The sequence below is a fragment of the Borostomias antarcticus genome (genome assembly GCF_949987555.1).
Source record: "Borostomias antarcticus genome assembly, chromosome: 21".
NCBI classification, from domain to species: Eukaryota; Metazoa; Chordata; class Actinopteri; order Stomiiformes; family Stomiidae; genus Borostomias; species Borostomias antarcticus.
This window is the reverse complement of record NC_140254.1, coordinates 21,343,944-21,363,843: the sequence shown is the minus strand read 5'-3', so window position 1 is coordinate 21,363,843 and position 19,900 is coordinate 21,343,944. Positions and strand designations below refer to the sequence as shown.

At 48.3% G+C, this 19,900-nt stretch overlaps 2 protein-coding genes across 2 annotated transcripts in view; both read right to left on the bottom strand.

Moving 5' to 3' along the window:
• Positions 1-1,939: 1,939 nt before the first annotated feature.
• On the bottom strand, positions 1,940-10,865 carry znf865 (zinc finger protein 865). The gene is made up of 3 exons (XM_084455126.1): positions 10,360-10,865; positions 9,685-9,834; positions 1,940-7,315 (listed from the first exon to the last, which is right to left on the bottom strand). The coding sequence occupies exon 3, from the start codon at positions 6,782-6,784 to the stop codon at positions 2,642-2,644; it is 4,143 nt and encodes a 1,380-aa protein (XP_084311252.1). The 5' UTR covers positions 6,785-7,315; positions 9,685-9,834; positions 10,360-10,865; the 3' UTR covers positions 1,940-2,641.
• A 3,997-nt stretch (positions 10,866-14,862) lies between these two features.
• The window catches only part of shisa7b (shisa family member 7), a gene marked incomplete at both ends in the record, with an annotated part of 8,644 nt that continues 3,606 nt past the window's right edge, over positions 14,863-19,900 (bottom strand). Inside the window, 2 exons of the mRNA XM_084455071.1 lie at positions 14,863-15,701; positions 19,856-19,900. The exon at positions 19,856-19,900 is cut by the window's right edge and continues 168 nt beyond it. Coding sequence (XP_084311197.1) covers positions 14,863-15,701; positions 19,856-19,900 — 884 coding nt within the window. The remainder of the gene's footprint in view (positions 15,702-19,855) is intronic.

Here is a 19,900-nt window from a genome sequence, read left to right as displayed (position 1 = left end):
TGGAGGTGGTGGTTCGTCCTGGAGGTGGTGGTTAGTCCTGGAGGTGGTGGCTAGTCTTGGAGGTGGTTAGTCCTGGAGGTGGTGGTTCGTCCTGGAGGTGGTTAGTCCTGGAGGTGGTGGTTCGTCCTGGAGGTGGTGGTTCGTCCTGGAGGTGGTGGTTAGTCCTGGAGGTGGTGGTTAGTCCTGGAGGTGGGGGTTCGTCCTAGAGGTGGTGGTTAGTCCTGGAGGTGGTGGTTAGTCCTGGAGGTGGTGGTTAGTCCTGGAGGTGGTGGTTAGTCCTGGAGGTGGTTAGTCCTGGAGGTGGGGGTTAGTCCTAGAGGTGGTTCGTCCTGGAGGTGGTGGTTAGTCCTGGAGGTGGTGGTTAGTCCTGGAGGTGGTGGTTAGTCCTGGAGGTGGGGGTTAGTCCTGGAGGTGGGGGTTAGTCCTGGAGGTGGGGGTTAGTCCTGGAGGTGGTGGTTAGTCCTGGAGTCTTGGAGGTGGTGGTTAGTCCTGGAGGTGGTTAGTCCTGGAGGTGGTGGTTCGTCCTGGAGGTGGTGGTTCGTCCTGGAGGTGGTGGTTCGTCCTGGAGGTGGTGGTTCATCCTGGAGGTGGTGGCTAGTCCTGGAGGTGGTGGCTAGTCCTGGAGGTGGTGGTTAGTCCTGGAGGTGGTGGTTCGTCCTGGAGGTGGTGGTTCGTCCTGGAGGTGGTGGTTAGTCCTGGAGGTGGGGGTTAGTCCTGGAGGTGGTGGTTCGTCCTGGAGGTGGTGGTTCGTCCTGGAGGTGGTTAGTCCTGGAGGTGGTCAGTCCTGGAGGTGGTGGTCAGTCCTGGAGGTGGTGGTCAGTCCTGGAGGTGGTGGTCAGTCCTGGAGGTGGTTAGTCCTGGAGGTGGTGGTTAGTCCTGGAGGTGGTGGTTAGTCCTAGAGGTGGTTCGTCCTGGAGGTGGTGGTTAGTCCTGGAGGTGGTGGTTAGTCCTAGAGGTGGTTAGTCCTGGAGGTGGTGGTTAGTCCTGGAGGTGGTTAGTCCTGGAGGTGGTGGTTCGTCCTGGAGGTGGTGGTTCGTCCTGGAGGTGGTGGTTCGTCCTGGAGGTGGTGGTTAGTCCTGGAGGTGGTGGTTCGTCCTGGGTGCTCAGCGGCAGATCACTCCGCAGGGCCGATTCTAATGGAGGGGCACAACACATGGCATGTGCCAACACGCGAGTCCTCATCACCACAGCTGGGCTGTGAAGACCAGGAACCCGGCGTGAGCAGCACCTGGGACTTGAACCTCTCAACAAGGCCATTGAATGCTTTCCCAATCTACTATCCAATGGCTAATATGTAAAGAGTTTGACTCGACAGCACAAGGAAGCAGAGACTGAGCTTTGTTTAAGCTCATCCACAGAATTCTAACAAAAGTGTTTAATTGATTAATATTTAATTTATGTGAATATTTGAAAAAGGATAAATGACAAAGACAATGGAGAACATTTTAGATTTTTATTTGATTTCTGAGGATTCAACAACTCACTTTAGGCAAAGAAAAAGGATAGTAATTTAGTAATAATATTACAGGTTTTTAGTTTGCTGAAAGGAAACCACTGAAGGACAGGACCTAAGTAAGGAACTAAGTGTACACGCTTTTGTTACAAAATTGGGCTTAACTGTGGGGGCATGGGGAACTGGCAAAAGGGCAGAAGGGTAAAATCACATCAATACACAGACTTGTCCTGTTGTTTTACAAAGATAGTTCCCACCTCGCTCCCACCCACCCAGACAATAGCAACAATGATAAAAGAAATTATACTTGGAGTAAAAAACAGCAAATAATCAATATATAATAAAATATAATACGAATTGTACAGTACACTCCGCTGGTTCCCGTAATCCATTCCTTTCCGGACACTTTTTAACGTTTTTTAAGTCCCATTAACCTCCCCCCCCCCCCCCCCCCCCAAAAAAAGGACACGATAGTGTACTGTAAAAATGGTCTCGGTAGACACCCAGTTCACAACATCCCACCCCTTACCGCTAGAAAGGTATGCACCATTTTACCTTTTTGTCTGACAAGTTACATCCAATAACATTACCTATTGATTAGTGATTAATCAATGAACTAAGTCATAATTCCATGAGTGAGAACTGATGTCTCAGTTTGAACGCCGTCTGACTGATCGGTTAGGGGGGTTTCAACGCTTCAGGCCAAAAAAAAACAAGAATTCATTGGGAACAAACACACATTGTACAGAACAGGAGACAAAGACTATACTGTTTAACTGTGAATAATGAGAAAACATAATTGGGAAAAACATAGGTACTTATGGTACCCCACTCCTACAAATATGTATCCATAATTCCAGCGCGAACACAGCTAACAAAAAAAATAAAGATACCGTGGTAAAATGCTTTTTTTTTTTTCCAAAGACAGGTGCTACTCAAACAGTCACGTAATCTAAAATACTTCCCCCTTTGGGGGAGTCAGTACTGAGATGGAGGGTGTTTTTTTGATATGGCCCTTTAGAAGTCCATGTTAACTCACAGACTCACCTCTGCTGTAAGGGACTCTGGTTTAGTGGGGACATCCTGGTAGTTACACTAAGCCTGAACCCCCACCCTGCATCTCTCAAACTCGCTAGCTCTGGCTTGCTGGATAAAAAACTAAACAAAAAACCACAGAACCCATGATATTCAGTGGCTGTATTCAGTCACAACAGTTGTTCTCTCAGGCTGGATGAGCTGAGGTTGTCCAGGCTGGGGGTCCGCGGGCGTCACAGGGTGGGGGGGCACCGCCAGCGCCTCCGCCTGCTTCGCCCCCACCTCCTCTTTAAGGGGGGACTTCATCTTCAGGCTCCAGTTGCCGCTGCCCCCCCCGGTGGCGCCTCGGCAGGACACGCGGTGCCTCTCCAGCAGCGTGCCGTTCCAGAAGCGACAGCTGCACTTGCGGCAGGAGAAGGAGCCCTTGGCCAGGTGGCGTCCCCGGTGCTGCAGCGCCCTCCCCAGCGTGCGCGAGCGCTTCCCACAGACGGGGCACTTCAGGCGGGCCTGGCGGCCCGTGTTCCTGGGCGGGTGCCTGAGAGCGTGGTGGATCAGCACCGAGGCCTGCCGGGCGTAGGTGGTGCTGGGGCAGATGGGGCAGGGGAAGCGCTTGATGGGGACCTCCATGGAGGTCAGGCCGCTCACCCGCACCGCCCCGCCCTGCCACGCCTTCACGTTCAGCCCCCCGCCCTTGATCCTCAGCTGGGCCAGCAGCTTCTTCCTCGCCAGCTGCTTCTGCATCCGGCCCCTCTTCCTCCTCATGATCATCAGCTTCCTCTTGGTCTCCCTGCTCAGGGGCACGCCCACCAGCTGGCCGCCCCGCATGATGCTGTGAATCTCAACCCGCCTCTTCTTCTTCATCTTCCTCATGCCCCGGTGGGGGTGGTAGTTTTGAGCCCGGTACTGAAAAGGGTGGTGCTGGCCCTGGGGGCCCGACATGGGGTGGGAGGAGCCGGGGTGGACCACGTTGGAGCCGGACGGGTATGTGGCCCCGGGGGCCGACGAGGAGTTCCCGCCGGACTCATAGAAGAGGGGGGAGTACCCTGCTGACTGGTGGGACTGGCTCCCCCCTTGACGGGCCCCACCCGGCGGGTTTCCCTGCGCCGAGCGGCCGAGCCCGTGCTGGGACATCCTGTGTCTGGATAAGCTGTTGGAGTAGGCGAAGGCTTTTCCGCACACCTCGCAGCGGAAGCTCTTCTCGCCGCCGCCCCCGCCCCCGTGGACCGTCTGCTGGTGGGCCGTGAGGTGGAAGTGGTGGCGGAAGGCCTTCCAGCACACGGTGCACGTGTAGAGCCTCTGACCGCTCTGGCTGGACGACCCGGAGCCGTGGGCCTTGTCTTGGGAGTAGGGGTAGTAGGACTCGGCGTTCGCTTGAGTACCGACCTGACCGATGGCTCCGCCTTTGACCTTTGCCCCGTTGCCGTCAATGTCGCCCTTGCGGTGGAGTTTCCCGTGCCTCACCAGGCTCTGGGCGTAGGCGAACTCTTTTCCGCACAGGTTGCATTTGTAGTTCTTCTGGCCGGAGTGCACGGTCAGGTGCTTGGTGAGGTGGAAGGCCTCCCTGAAGGTCTTTCCGCAGACGTCGCAGGCGTGCGGCTTCTCCCCGGTGTGGACGCGGTCGTGGCGGCGAAGCGTCTCGCCCCTGCGGAAGCGCTTGCCGCAGACGTTGCACACGTGCGGCCGCTCCGAGCCGTCGCCACGCTGCCCGGGACTCCGCCTCCGCCTCACCGCGCCCCCCTGCTCCCTCTTCTGCCGCGGCTTGCGGGGGCGCTTGGGCTTGGCGTTGGGGTGGCTGGGGTGGGTCAGCGGCATGGTGGAGCCGCTGCCGGACCGGTAGCCCTTGTCCATCTCGGACGTGGACGACGCCCCGCCACCCATATTACCAAAACCCAGGCCCCCTAGCAAACCACCAATGATATCTCTCCGCTCCTCCCCCCGGGTCTCGTTGGTGCTGATGTCACAGGAGGCTGCCGCCGCCGCCGCAATGGCCGACATGGCGCTGCTGGTGACCTCGTCCTCGGAGTCATCCAGCAGGGAGCTGAGCGGGAGGTGGGGCTGTTGGTGGTGTTGGTGCTGCTGCTGACTCTGGGGGTGGGGGTGGAGGGTGGGGGCCAGCGGGGCCTTCCTCAGGGTCTGGCTGCCCATCCCGTTACCCAGGGAGCCCTCCCCCGGGTACAGAGAAGACTGTCCGGCCTGCTGGCGCCGGTAGTCGTCCACGCTGTAGGCCGGCTGGTAGCGGTTCCTGGAGTAGTCGGAGCCGTACTTCCCCTCGCCCTCCCCGCCACTCGTCCCCACCATGCCGGGCTTGTTGCCCCCGGGGGTGGAGGAGCCCTCGCTGCCGGTGCTGCTCCTGGTCTTGGAGGACCTGGGGGGCTTGCCACAGTTGCCGGAGGCGGCGTGGTTGAGCAGCGACGTGCTCTCGCGGAAGCAGCGTCCGCACGCCGGGCAGCGGAAGGGCTTCTCGTCGTGGATCTTCTCGTGCCGGGTGAGCGACTCACGACGGTTGAAGGACCTCTGGCAGATGCTGCAGGCGAACGGGCGAGTGCCAGAGTGGATGACACCATGCTGGAGGAGGTGGCCCCTCTTCTTGAATCCCTTGCCACACTCGGAGCAGCAGAAGGTCCTGTCGGGGCTGGGGGAGCGGGGGGACTTGCCCGAGCTGGTCCTCATGGGACCGTCGGAGGACAGGCCGTGACTGCGGAGGTGGCGGCGGAGGCTGGACAGGTGGGTGAAGGTCTTGCCACATTCTCCGCAGTGGTAGAGGGGCTCCGATTCTGGCTGGCTAGAACCGGACGCCATGGGGTTGCTCAGATTCTCGGATTTGGGGAGCTGTGAACCGTTGGTTACCAACACGGAGGTGGAGGAAGAGGAGGGAGCTGAGGAAGAGGAGGAAGAGACAGTTGAGGAGGGTTGTGTGGACGAGGAGAGGAGAGATGAATGCTCACTACCAATGCCGGATATGCCAACACTTCCAGATCCTCCTCCTACCAGGCCGGGGGGTGTATTCTGACTAGAGCTGCTGTGGCAGTTGCTAACACTGCTACTGCTATGACTGCTGCTATCTGACTTTCTCTGGGGGAGGTAGCCGGCCATGGCTTTCTTTCTCCTGCTGCCGCCACTCCCCCCCCCTCCTCCGCCTCCACCACTAGACCCGGACCCGCTGTCTCCTTTGCCCTCGTCTTTCGAGAGGGATAGATGGAGGGGTAGGGGGAGGGGCAGGCCGCCCGCCTCTTGCTGCATCAGCGAAGCTATCTGATTGGTGGAGAGGACAGGGATGCCCTGGAAGTCAAAGCCGCCCAGCGGTGCTGGCTGGGGGGCGGGGTGGAGGGGGTGGTGGGGGTGAGGATGGCTGTGGGGGTGGGACAAGGCGTGGGGGGGCAGCTGCTGCTGCTGCTGCTGGGGTTGGGAGGTGGGATGGCCATGGCTGTGGGAAGAGTGGAGAGCTGGGGGTGGAGCAAGGGCAGAGTTGGAGTCACTCGCCCCTTGGCCCAATCCCAGGCCAAGATGGTTATGGGTCCCCTGCTGAACCAGGAACTGTTCCAGGCTGCTATTGGTCGGGACGCCAGACAGGAAGTACTGATTTGCCGCAAGCATGCAACTGAACTGCTGATGTAAGCTACGCGGATCCGATTGAGGCCCCACGAGGGGCTGTCCCAGGGAGGCCACGGCGCTGCTGCCGGGGGGGTTGTTGGCTGAGGCGGAGGTGGAGGGGGAGGGGGAGGAGGAGGAGGGGCCGGAGGAGGGCTGGGGGACGGAGAGACCGGGGTGCAGCGGGGGGGGAGGGGGAGCGGACGTGACCACGCCACCGATGACGCCCGCGCCCCCCCCGCCGCTGCTCCCCCCAAAGTCAAAGCGGCCCATCCCGGAGTGCAGCTGCTCCTGCGCCAGGGCCGCCTCCGCCGGGTGGAAGGGGCGGAGGAACTGGGGGTATCCGGCCGACGAGCTGCCCCCCCCGCCGCCGCTGCTGCTCATCTTGCTGGACTTCCTGCTGGAGCTGTGCGAGGACGACGACTGGGACTGGTGGGAGATGGGCGGGGGCGGGGCGCTCATTTTGGCGAAGATGGAGGAGGAGTCGGCGAAGGAGGAGCCCCGGGAGGACAGCCCCAGGCCGGAGAGCAGGCTCCCAGAGGGGTCGCCCGGCTGCTGGTGCTGCTGCTGGAGCTGCTGCTGGTGCTGGAGCTGGACTTGCTGTTGGTGCTGGAGCTGCCTCTCTAATCCCAGACCTTTGAACTGATGGGCTTGATGTCCACTGAGCATTTCTAGAATGTCCATAGGGTACTTGCTAAACTGGAACATCTCCCACACACTGATGGGAGGCTGTCCCAGGGCAACTCGGCCCTTGTTGTTGAAATCAACAAGAATAAAGCCCACCCACCTGGTAACGGAGGATCACCTAGTACGCGACTAGTTAGCCTATATTAAAGCTCCTGGGAGCTACTTCACACCACAACTTTTCTTTCTCAACTCTATCACTACGGACTATCCCTTTAATATCCTGTCACACAACAATTCTTACTGCTTAAGCTCTCTTTGCAGGCAAATGTGGATCAGGCAAATGTGGAGGGCACCAAGGTATACTTGTATAGTAAATGTTTGTTGCTAAATTAGAAATATTCTTACTTAATGTGAATGTCTGTTAAAATGATGTTTAAAAAAAAAAAAATCAATGTCTCTTATCAAAAAAGGTTGAGTCTGTAGTGTTTGGGGATCCTTCTTGCGGAGGAGCAGGTCTGAGTCTCTGGGCAGAGTTCAACTCTTGAGAAGCTGAAGGTGTCCGTCGGGGACAGGGGACGATCCTCAGCCCCTCAGAAGACACCCACTAGGAACCTGAGGAGAGAGGAGAGGGGGACAGACAGCAGGTACGTTTTGGTTAGAGAAGTATAAAATAGCCACTTCTTGTAATTTACACATTATTGTAATGACTTGAATGCTTTGTCAATCCTATTATTTAATTGCCTTTTTTTTTTTCAAAATTGGAAGTGTGTACTAATTCATTCCCCTAGATGCATCTTAAAACATGATTGATGTAGAACCCGTTATTAAACCAATCCTATACTTTGAAATCTATGCTGGGGCAGTGCATGAGTGTTGGAAATTAAAGGATAGGACCAGTATTTAGCAGAACAAGCCATGTTATAAGGTTATGTACGATCATATACAACGGCCCATAGCAAAGTTTTGTTTGCACTCTTAAGATATGGCCTGTTGCCGCTAACGCACACAACGCATCAATAGACAGGAAACTCACCGAGGGGTCACTTGATGTTGATGTTCTGACAAAAAAATCACCACAAAGTATGCTTCATATCATGTTTTTATTCATCATTTATAAAACTATTTTCACTCGCAGTACATACATTTGAAAACTTCCGCTTGAACTTGTGGTCTTGAAGGAGTTTGGAGGCTACTGCAGAAGAAGGAAGCGCTTCCGGGTCACAGGTCGACACAACAAGTCCAGAAAGCCCAGGATTGCTTTGCAGCTGGTATTTCATTGACAGTGTTAAGTAGTATTGGTGATCAAAACAAATATGGGACGCAGATGAATAAACTCCAGCTTTATTGTCAATACAAGTCAATGGATATAATACGCTAAATAAAACCCGAAACTAAGCATATTTTGCGGCGATATTTATATCAGAACACCAACGGACACCAGTGACCACCGGTGAGTTTCCTGTCTTTGAAAATTAGTTTATGGAGATATTGAGCGATTTTCTATAGCACCTATTGATCCAATGTGTGCGTTAGCGGCCTATCGCGAGTATAACGTGTGTCAAAACTTTGATATGGGCCGTTGTATATGATCGTAAATAACCTTATAACATGGCCGATAATGCTGAATACTGGTCCTATCCTTTAATAACGCAGGATTGGCCTGCATCGTCATGACCACTAACGACCGATAAGGGCATGTACCAGGAGTGACCCATCTTTTTTTCCCCATAAACGAATCAGATTTAGCATCATAAATGTACCATAACCAATAAATGCAGGAATTCTCTAGACAAAACGCAAGAGCATAACTGCTCCATTATAATGAAATCTCAGAATGATCCCACTATGTGAGTGCATGTTAAATATTTAAATAATCCAAGGTAAAATATTAATCTACAGACCTGCAGTAGGTCTACATTCTCAAAAGGACCTACACCCGTCTGTTATTTCGTATATCTAAATGCTAGGCTGTCTTTGAGCTGCTTGTGTTGAGTTCTTTGGTCTTGTTCTGTTAGGTGTCATATGTTTATAGTGTTTGGACCCCAGGGAGAGAGTTGCTATGGGTTCTAAATGCACAAATAACCCCCACAAACAAGCACACAACAAATAATTAGTCCAATGATAGAAAACACTGTCCATTACTAATATAGTGTAATGTCAATTAATGACAATTCTTAATATATTAATAAATATGAACAGTGTGGGTAGGATGAGGATATCCTGGGCTTCATTAGAAGTCATGTTTTGATGAGAACTCACCACAAGCTACAGGTTTATATATCCTGGGTGGTCTTAATTAGAAGGCATGTTTATTATAACTCACCTCAAGCTACAGGTTTATATATCCTGGTCTTAATTAGAAGGCATGTTTATTATAACTCACCACAAGCTACAGGTTTATATATCCTGGTCTTAATTAGAAGGCATGTTTATTATAACTCACCACAAGCTACAGGTTTATATATCCTGGGAGGTCTTAATTAGAAGGCATGTTTATTATAACTCACCACAAGCTACAGGTTTATATATCCTGGGAGGTCTTAATTAGAAGGCATGTTTATTATAACTCACCACAAGCTACAGGTTTATATATCCTGGTCTTAATTAGAAGGCATGTTTATTATAACTCACCTCAAGCTACAGGTTTATATATCCTGGTCTTAATTAGAAGGCATGTTTATTATAACTCACCTCAAGCTACAGGTTTATATATCCTGGGTGGTCTTAATCAGAAGGCATGTTTATTATAACTCACCTCAAGCTACAGGTTTATATATCCTGGGAGGTCTTAATCAGAAGGCATGTTTATTATAACTCACCTCAAGCTACAGGTTTATATATCCTGGGTGGTCTTAATCAGAAGGCATGTTTATTATAACTCACCTCAAGCTACAGGTTTATATATCCTGGGTGGTCTTAATTAGAAGGCATGTTTTGATCAGACCTGGTCTTAATTAGAAGGCATGTTTATTATAACTCACCTCAAGCTCCAGGTCTGTAGCAGGACTGGTTGGATGGTGGATGTGAAGGAGCAGCAGGGAGAGGGTGGACTGGTTGGATGGTGGATGTGGAGGAGGCAGCAGGGAGAGGGGAGAGGGTCGACTTCCATCTATCTCCTCCGGGTTATCTGGCTGGTAGTGGAGGGGGGAAGCAGGCATCACAATTACACATAACAAGAGAGTATAGCTGCATCAAAATCCCACATTTGCAAGAGAGTCTAGCTGGTTATACTCATTAACCTAACGTGACACAGGTGCCTGTGAAACCCTGACCAAGCTTTGGGATGGAACACAGCTCGTTACCAAATCACCAATATGATGCTAACATTAGCATTAGCATTAGCATTAACATTACGTAGAGGTTTCAGACGAGGTAACCAGTTAGCTATAAAAGAACAAACCTTGCTAGCTAATAAAACATTGTTATGGGAAACGTGATTCATAATACAGCTCGCCAATAAGCACTGTAGCTCCCCCGCTAGCTAGCTAGCATCCTGAGCTAACGGGCTAACCAACATTAGCTAGTTAGTTAGCATTAGCTAGTTAGCATCCTGAGCTAACGGGCTAACCAACATTAGCTAGTTAGTTAGCATTAGCTAGTTAGCTAGCTAACATTAGCTATCTAGCAAACAATTGTGCTTGTAAATGCGTGTTTACCTCCCAGCATGACGCGGATGGGTGAAAATTCAGAAACAACAAAAAGTCAAAACCAGAAGAGCAGCTCGTTAAAGGCCGTGTGGAGAACAACGGATCCTAGATCAGTCAGAGGGCCGCTTTTCTTCCTCCATGTTGAACCCTTGTGAAGGCCTCTCTCTCTCTCTCTCTCTCTCTCTCTCTCTCTCTCTCTCTCTCTCTCTCTCTCTCTCTCTCTCTCTCTCTCTCTCTCTCTCTCTCTCTCTCTCTCTCTCTCTCTCTCTCTCTCTCCCTCTCTCTCCCTCTCTCTCTCTCTCTCTCTCTGTCTCTCTCTCTCTCTCTCTCTCTCTCAGGAGGGGCTTTACCTCGATCACAATACCCCTTCTCTCTGGGTTAGCCTGCCCTCACATCCGGGTCCCTCGTCTGAAGCGATATACTTTAATGATCAATCGGTTAATCTTGGGTTTCGAGCGGAACGGTCTTTGTTTGGATGTTTTCTTTCTTTTTCCTCTCCGATCTTTTCCGCCCCGTGTCAGTGTTGGTTCCCCGGGTAGACGAGGCTCTGCTCGACTAAAATGGTAGGTTCCGGTCTGAGTTCTACTTCCGGTTGAGTTCCAGGTCAAACGGTCCGACCAGTCTCACTGTTTACTATTCATCCTTACCATGTAGAACTAGGCTAATCATCTTGTTTTCATGCATCACTGAGATTGTGTGTGTGTGTGTGTGTGTGTGTGTGTGTGTGTGTGGGCTCGCGTGGGCGTGCGTGTGTGTATGTGATCAACATAATTCCATTATTGTGTGTGTGTGTGTGTGTGTGTGTGTGTGTGTGTGTGTGTGTGTGTGTGTGTGTGTGTGTGTGTGTGAGAGAGCGTGCGTGTGCGTGTGTGTGCCCTGCATCAAGTAGCCTTACGGTGTTGTTGGACACTACAAAACAAAGTCACGCGGTGTTACCAGCGTCTACTACTATTTAACATTCAGTTGTTCATGATTTACCTAAACAAAATGACAGGACAACATCCACATTTGTTGTGGGATTTTCTTTATTGTTATTATCCATTGAACATTATGGTTCTACAAACGACAGAATTGATCACGAATAATCAAAATTGTACGCTTGTGAGATCTTAATTTCATTATTCTTGGAAAACAAGACATGGTGGGATAATGTATTAAATGAGTTTGATTATTATACAATTTTGCTGAGGTATGCCAAGTAACTGGGGGAATACAAACAAACTCCCCATCCCTTTATACTGTGTAACACATAGATCAGCCATATTTTTCCACACCTACAGCCTTTCATCAGGAACACCTCATGCCACAAAATGTCAACCCACGTGCCAGAAAACCACACAACCATTATACCGCCCCTCCAAACACACACACACACACGAATAAACAGGACATTTACAAGCACACAGATTCATCTGGGTGTACTCAACTGAACATGGACACAAATCTGTATCTCGAAAGTACAAGAAAAACATAGATGGAAAAAGAACTGAATCTTTGTGTGGTCTGGACATTTTTTTGCCTCTCTGTTTCTAGCATCATAATAAATAAATTCCCTTTAAGAATCACTAGAATCACTAGAGACCCACGATTGATCCGTCACATCAAGCAGCCACAATGCATTCTCCATCCTATCCTGTCAAAACCCCACCTTCACAATACTGTAGGCTATATATACTGATATCTATATATATATATATATATATATATATATATATATACCCACCTTCACAATACTCTAGGCTATATATACTGATAGGCTCTCAAAAGAGTGACATTCTGGTCACATTAATATAATCTCATAACTGAAAGCATTAATTTGAACAATGTTAGTGTATATGCCTGGCCTTTGCTTCACACATTGAAATGAGAAAAGTTGTTTTATTTATTATTTTGTCAAAATTGCTTTGGTGAACGTAGCTCAACAAGAAAAGCTGTGACTGATAGATGTCTTTTGTGATGTCAGGCTTTTGAATAAAAAAGCCAATATGAACAATGAAAGATTATGGCTTGGGTTTCAAATAGTTTGTGTGAATTCCCTGAAAAACACATCATCATACTTGTAATATCCCAAGTTTGATCAAATATGAGATTCAGCATTCCTGAAAGACACAGAAATACACACACTGTCACAGAAATACAGACGCATGTACATTACACATACAGTACACGCCATGACATCATAAGTCAGCACTATGACATCTTCAACACTGGCTTTGACATCTTCATGCGGTTCCTCTTATCACTTTTGATTGCTTTTGATCTGCTTTTTTTGTCAAGAATACAAAGGTTTAAAATCCACTAGAAAGTTGAAATATTCAAAATCCAGGATACATGGAGATTCACAGAGAAAGAAAAAAGGGAAAGAAACAATTGTGATAATCATAATGACAATAACAATCAATAATACTCATATAGTAATCATAATCATGACAATAAAACACAAAACATGTCATAGTGAGTACAAACATTTTCTGTCTGATAGTTGATAGTTCCATCTATAATCAAAGCTATTAGTCTTCCAATCACAGTTCAGGGGGAAAGCCCAAATAGACCTTATGCAAAAAGACCTTTCATTCCCACTTTATCAAAACGCGTAAAACGCCTAAAAGACCATTTTCAAAAACGGTCAGTTTGTAACCTACTAGTCCAATTCAGAACCAGAAAACGTACAAAGGAAATGTAACTTTTCAATTTACAAAATATGACATCATGTCGACCACCTCCACCTCTTCAATGTAAAAATAAATAAATAAATAATAATAATAATACAGTGGCTTATTTGTCACACTGATTTTATATCTCACATGAGCACAAATTAGCCTTGAAGAATTTTTTTTCACACTTACAACAATGTGTCAGTAGTCACTTCTGCAGCTATGCACACCGTGTCTCTGAAATAGTGACACCAAAAAATGAGAAGCTGACATAACAGACCAGACACACAAATATATTTGAGAATAGCCCTTGGTGTGAAGTGTCCCCCCTCCCCTTCCCCTCTCCATAAAACTGTGAGCTGCTGGAGTGACTTCGGTATAATATGTGGCATTCAGAGCTGACTGAGACTGGTGACAGATATTAACCCATCAAGTGTACTTACAACAGATTAGATATCTTTCTTTTATGTGAAACCTGCTCAAAGACTGTTGCCAAACACCCACAAGCATCTCTGGTTTCAGGATGTGGTTTTGGGGCAGTCCTATACCTGCAGTATGTGTGGCTGAAGAACAAAGCCACTCATTTGAATGGACTGAAACCTCCCGCGAACTGAAGTCATTCTTATCTTGTGGTCGAGTCACACACGGTCCTGCCATTGATGTGTCAAATTATGTGTAGTGTTGTGACTGAATGTGTCAATGACACCAAACCTGAACACTGGAGATTCTAAGCAGGACTGACGGACACCACAGCCACTAGCCAATCAGGAGAGGGTGTAAAGGTAATGCAGCAAAGTGATAGGTCAAACCAACCTGGTGAGTAAATCCAGCCGTATAATCAAGTGATTAACCAATCACATGGCCTTATGATGAACATATGGCTGTTAGTGTGAGATTATGGTATCAACACTGTTCAAAATACATGTTTTCATATTGTCCAAATCACAATCTAAGAGAGAAATGATGGACAGCTCAAACGTCCACTCAGTGTTTGCCATGCAGACACCTGATGGAGGTGTGTTTTGTGTTTCTATAAGACATACTGTATAACGTACTGTTTAAGAGGGCTCATATTAACATAATCATTCATTTAAAAAGCAATCATTTTCAATCTTATTACAGTCTATAAATATTTGTCGTTTTTTTTTTTTACAAAAGTCAAATCTTTCTGTACTCCATATCAGTCTGATTGGATGTTAAAGACAGACACGTTCTCTCTTTCTCTCTCTCAGAGCACTAGGTCCTTCACAAAATGGTGCAATAAATCAACGTTACAACGTTACATCAGGATCCGCCAGTAAAAGTCATCAAGTCCCAGAGACCCTAGGATCACATCTCAGTTGCACTCACAGGGAAAAACATTTGATATCGGTTTTTATTTTTATTTTCTTTTTTGTTTTGCTCTAAACATGGCCTCTCTCAATAATATGGCTGAATATTCTCTTTTCCAAAAAGCACAGTAACACCAATAAAAACCCTGGGATTAAATCACTTTGTATAATGTCCTTTTCCGAGTGATTTCTGTCCACAGTCCTTCCATCTGTGTTTCCATGTTCAGCTTCTGTTGAGCCTCTCCCCCATTTTGCTCAGGACTTCAGTGCTATCGTCTGAGGCAGTTTATTGGGACGAAGCCTCATCTTCATCTCCCTCATCATCTTCATCTCCCTCATCAGTTTGCCCATGTCTCTCAAGCTGCTCTTTCGTGAACTCACTTTCCCAGGATGCCCTTCTGTCTTCCTCTTGAACACTTAAGCTTCAACATTCTTCGACTCATTCCTCGTCTCTCCACGTCTGCGTCGCCCTTCTCCTCTCTTTCTCCCTCTCTCATTCTCTCTCTCTCTCTTCTTATCTCTCTCTTTCACACGGTCACCTCGTTCTTACTCGCCGTTCTCAGTCCCCCTCCGCCTCCTCCCCCTCCCCCTCCTCCTCCCCCAGGGATGAAGTGCAGCTGTTCGATGGTGTTCTGCCTCTTGGTGGCGAAGGCCATCCTCCGTGCGTTGTGCCCGCCGGCCACCCCCGCCCCCCGTCCGCTGCCCACCATCCCCGCCCCGTGTCCATGGGGGTCCCCCCAGCTGGCGGCTCCGCGACCCCCCATCACCATTACCGCGCTCCTCTCACGCTCGTGTCCCGAGGTGGGGTGGGAGTTCATCTTGATCATGTGGTGGCGCTCCAGGGAGGGCGTGACGCACACATTCTGCGTGGACTGGGCCTTCTGGTGGTGTGTGAGGCGGGTCATGGTGGGCCCCATGCCCCCGAAGTCACCCAGTCCCAGCATCCTCTCCTCCACGCGGTCCGGAGAGACCAGCAGGCGCTCGTGGGACTTGCGGAGGGTCTGGGAGGTCTTGCTGGTGGTCATGGCTTTGTAGTACTGGTGCTGCTGGTTCTTAGGCAGCCTGGTGAGGGTGTTGCCTTCCCCCAGAGCCAGGAGCTGGTCCTGGGACACCACGCGGCGCGGCGGCCTGTCGAAGGCGGCGCTGTACTGGGGCTGGGACTTAGCGGGCAGGGGGTAGGGGTTGGGGGTGGACGCGGGGACGTGGATGCGGGGGCGGGAGCCGTGGAGGGGGAGGGTCCCCCGTCCGCCCAGGGTGTAGTCCCCACCCCAGTGGAGGTGATGCTGGGAGGAGTGGAAAGAGGGAGGGGCGTAGTCGGGCCGGCGTTTAGAGGTGTAGTAGCTGGAGAAGTCGTCCAGATCTTTCTCTGCTTGGCCGGGTCCATGTTTGATCAGGGGTGGTTTTGAAGGAGAGAGAACAGAGGTAGACAGGATGAGAAAGAAATGCAGACACAACAATTGAAAGGATCATTCATTATGGGTTACATGAGCAGAGCTACCAGCGCTCCGCTCTCAACAGTGTGCCACTCCCAATAACACTATTGTCACTACCCATGATACACCTGGACTACACCCAGCAGCTCAGCCCAGCAACACCTTATATTTATGACAGCCTACTCATTAGAACAAACATATCTGTGAATACGCATGTTAATACGTATACATGGCATATCAAAAGGGCTTTTGCTGTATGGAACTCCCTGCCTGAGAGTCTCACAAGATAAATCTGTAACATCTTAAGTCTCTACTCAAAACATATCAAAACATATTTTTATGTTAAATCTTTTTCATAGTAGTTTTTATTTATGTCTTGGTTTTATTTTAGTTTTAATCACATTGATTTCTTCCCTTTTGCTGTATTTTACAGTGTTGTTCTAAGTGCTTCTTATTTTTTTATTTTCTTTTGTTTGTGAAGCACTTTGTAACACTGTTTTGAAAAGTGCTATAAAAAATAAATAATTATAATAATTATTATTATTATTAGGGGTCCAAGCAGCCGCGGCTATTGCTTTTGTTCAAGTTCTTTCTTTCTTTCTTTCTTTCTTTCTTTCTTTCTTTCTTTCTTTCTTTCTTTCTTTCTCCCCTAAAAGTGTTTGTGCAGCAAAAACTGTATGCTCTAAATTGTCAGGTGGGTTGCACATCTCACCCACTACTTAGGCACATGAAACAGCACTCACTGACCTCAAGGTGGCGCTATAACAATCATGTTTACGTTTTCACAATTATCTCAAGAACAGCTTGGCATACAATCAAAATCCTTACAGAATTGTAATCCATCAATTAATCTGCATATTTACTCCAATGGTCGTCCACACTAAAAATGTAACATTTTGGGGCTTTTCTTTGATTTTCTCAAAAACCTAATTTGACAAATTCGTCGGAGACCATTGGGCCAAACATACCAAAAATTTGGCAGGATCATCTATGGACTTTGCTGATCTAAAGTTACCAAAGAAATGTTGATACTTTCCATTTCCATCCATTTTGAAATGACGCATCTTTAAACCTGTGTCATTAAGTTCAATTTTACATAAATGCTCATAAATCAAAAATGGCTAAAGCTGTGGTAACCAAACTTGGTGCATGTCTTCGGACGCTAGGTCCGAGCGTCAGTTCGCAGTTTTTGGATAATCCGCCACTAGGGGGCCCCACAAATGCAAAAAGTTTATATCTCGTAATCTGCTACATGGATTCATACCAAATTTGGCTTGCATGATCTAGGGTCATTATTCAGTCGATGCATAAACTTTGGTAATGATTGAATGAAGTGGGAATTACTTTTTACAACAAATCGACATTTCTAGACATTTCACATTCCAAACTTCAAAAAATCACCTGTGCGTCCTTCTGAGCTGAATTTTTTTCAGCATCTCCACTGAACTGTGACAAAATTTTGCCTCAGTGCAACCTATGGTCAATTCAGAAGTCTGTCACTCTATATTTTTCAGAATATGCAAAATCAGTCAACATCTACATCTCCAAAAGTCTTCATTCATATGTTACCATGAACCAGAACAACATTCTTTGGATACTACATATCAAGTATTTAAAACGGCATTCAGATGTCAATGTTCAGTATCTTGCTGTAATTTGTACTGTATACACAACATTTTCTATTTCATCTAATCTTTTAACAAATTTCACCAAAATATTTGACAACAAACCCAAAACCAGGATAATGATGTGTGATTTTTTTCACAATTTTATCTCCAACAGTTTGACTGTTATAAATATTTACATTTCAAAAAGAGAAAGAACTCAGTTTTGCACATGTAATATTATTGCCTCAAGATGTGCTATGTGAAAAGCCTGTGTGGGGCCATGTTGCAGTGGTAATTTGCCTTCTCTGGAAATTCAGAGGTTAGGGGTTCAAATCCCCAGTTTGCTGCGGCTAGCAAACGTCAGTTTACCTCAGAAGTAGAAGAAGCTATTGTACATGTAGCTAACTAATGTGTTTAGTTAGAAACAATGCAGTGGTAGCATCTGTTGTGAATGCTTGTGCTTTAAAAGTTTTGCACATAAAGTATCATTGACGCAAGTTGTGCTGTGTGAAAAGCCTGTGTTCCCGGTGTTCCTGGTGTGGTCCAGTGTTAATTCGCCTTCTCTGGAGGTTAACGGTTCAAATCCCCAGCTTGCTACTTGTTTATTATTAGTATTACATTATTATTATCATTATTATTATTGTTATTATTATTAATAGTAATAGTAATAATAATAATATATTTTAGACATAATATGTACCTATATATTTATCCAGATCATACATGTTCTTATCGATTTATATTTAACTCGCCTGTAAAACTCCATCTGTACATGTCTTTGTTTTCTTATAGTTTTAACATTCTTATAGATTTAAACCATCTGTAAATTCATCCATGCATATTTTTCAGCTCCTACCATTCTTGTAAATATGTTGTATTATATACTTTGTATTTTACTGCCTTTTTTAATGTTTTTTTACTACTTATTAAGCACAATTAGAACCTATATATTTCATGGAAAATTGAGACAAATTTGACTTTGGCTTATAGTCCTGGCCCTAGTTCTAACCCCATTCCCAGCTCTAGCACAATACCTAGTTCTAACCCCATTCTCAGCTCTAGCACTATACCTAGTTCTAACCCCATTCCCAGCTCTAGCACTATACCTAGTTCTAACCCCATTCCCAGCTCTAGCACTATACCTAGTTCTAACCCCATTCCCAGCTCTAGCACTATACCTAGTTCTAACCCCATTCCCAGCTCTAGCACTATACCTGGTTCTAACCCCATTCCCAGCTCTAGCACTATACCTAGTTCTAACCCCATTCCCAGCTCTAGCACTATACCTAGTTCTAACCCCATTCCCAGCTCTAGCACTATACCTGGTTCTAACCCCATTCCCAGCTCTAGCACTATACCTAGTTCTAACCTAACCCTGGAAACCCTTTAATCTTCAAAGTCTCTCCATGGTTTCAGCTGCCTGAGAGCCAATTTAAATGTGACCTTTACCCAGCAGTCACTTCTGCCTCTGTGTTTACTCAACACCCCCCCCCTGTCCCCCATCCCCCATCCCTATACAACTCGTATTATCGCTGGGTTTCCCTGGCTACCCCCCTCAGGACAAAGAAACCTTTATCAACGCCTTCCTCTCTGCTCTGCTCTGCTCTGCTCTGCTCTGCTCTGCTCTGCTCTGCTCTGCTCTGTTCTGTTCTGCTCTGTTCTGTTCTGTTCTGCTCTGTTCTGTTCTGCTCTGCTCTGCTCTGCTCTGCTCTGCTCTGTTCTGTTCTGCTCTGCTCTGCTCTGCTCTGCTCTGTTCTGCTCTGCTCTGCTCTGCTCTGCTCTGTTCTGTTCTGCTCTGTTCTGCTCTGTTCTGCTCTGCTCTGCTCTGCTCTGCTCTGTTCTGCTCTGCTCTGCTCTGCTCTGCTCTGTTCTGTTCTGCTCTGTTCTGCTCTGTTCTGCTCTGCTCTGCTCTGTTCTGCTCTGTTCTGCTCTGCTCTGCTCTGCTCTGTTCTGCTCTGTTCTGCTCTGTTCTGCTCTGCTCTGCTCTGCTCTGCTCTGCTCTGCTCTGCTCTGCTCTGCTCTGCTCTGCTCTGCTCTGCTCTCCGCACATCAAAAGGAGAACGCCTGCTCTGGACGCTACAGCACGTCTCCGTGTTGCGCACACACACACACACACACACACACACACACACACACGCACGCTCTCACACGCACACTCTCACACGCACGCTCTCACACGCACACAGGCCCCCATCCACTATCTATCCATCATCCAGCCTTCCTCCTCCTCCCCTCCCCCTCCCTCTCCCCCTCCCCCAGTGTCCTGTTCCTCTAGCAGAGACCGCCACCTCCAGACAGTCTCGCTTTCTCTGCTGTCCGTCGCCCCGGCCAACGCCCCTCCCCCAACCACCTTCCTCTCTCTGTCCCTCCCCTCCCTCCGTTTCTCTCGTTCCCTCCCTCTCTCTGCTTCTCCCCTCCTTGTTTTTCTTTCCTCCTCCCCCTCCTCCCTTTCTCTCTCTCTCTCCCCCCCCCCCTCTCACCGAGCCTCTTCAGGGAGCAGTAGCGGTTGATCTCGGGCTTCATGG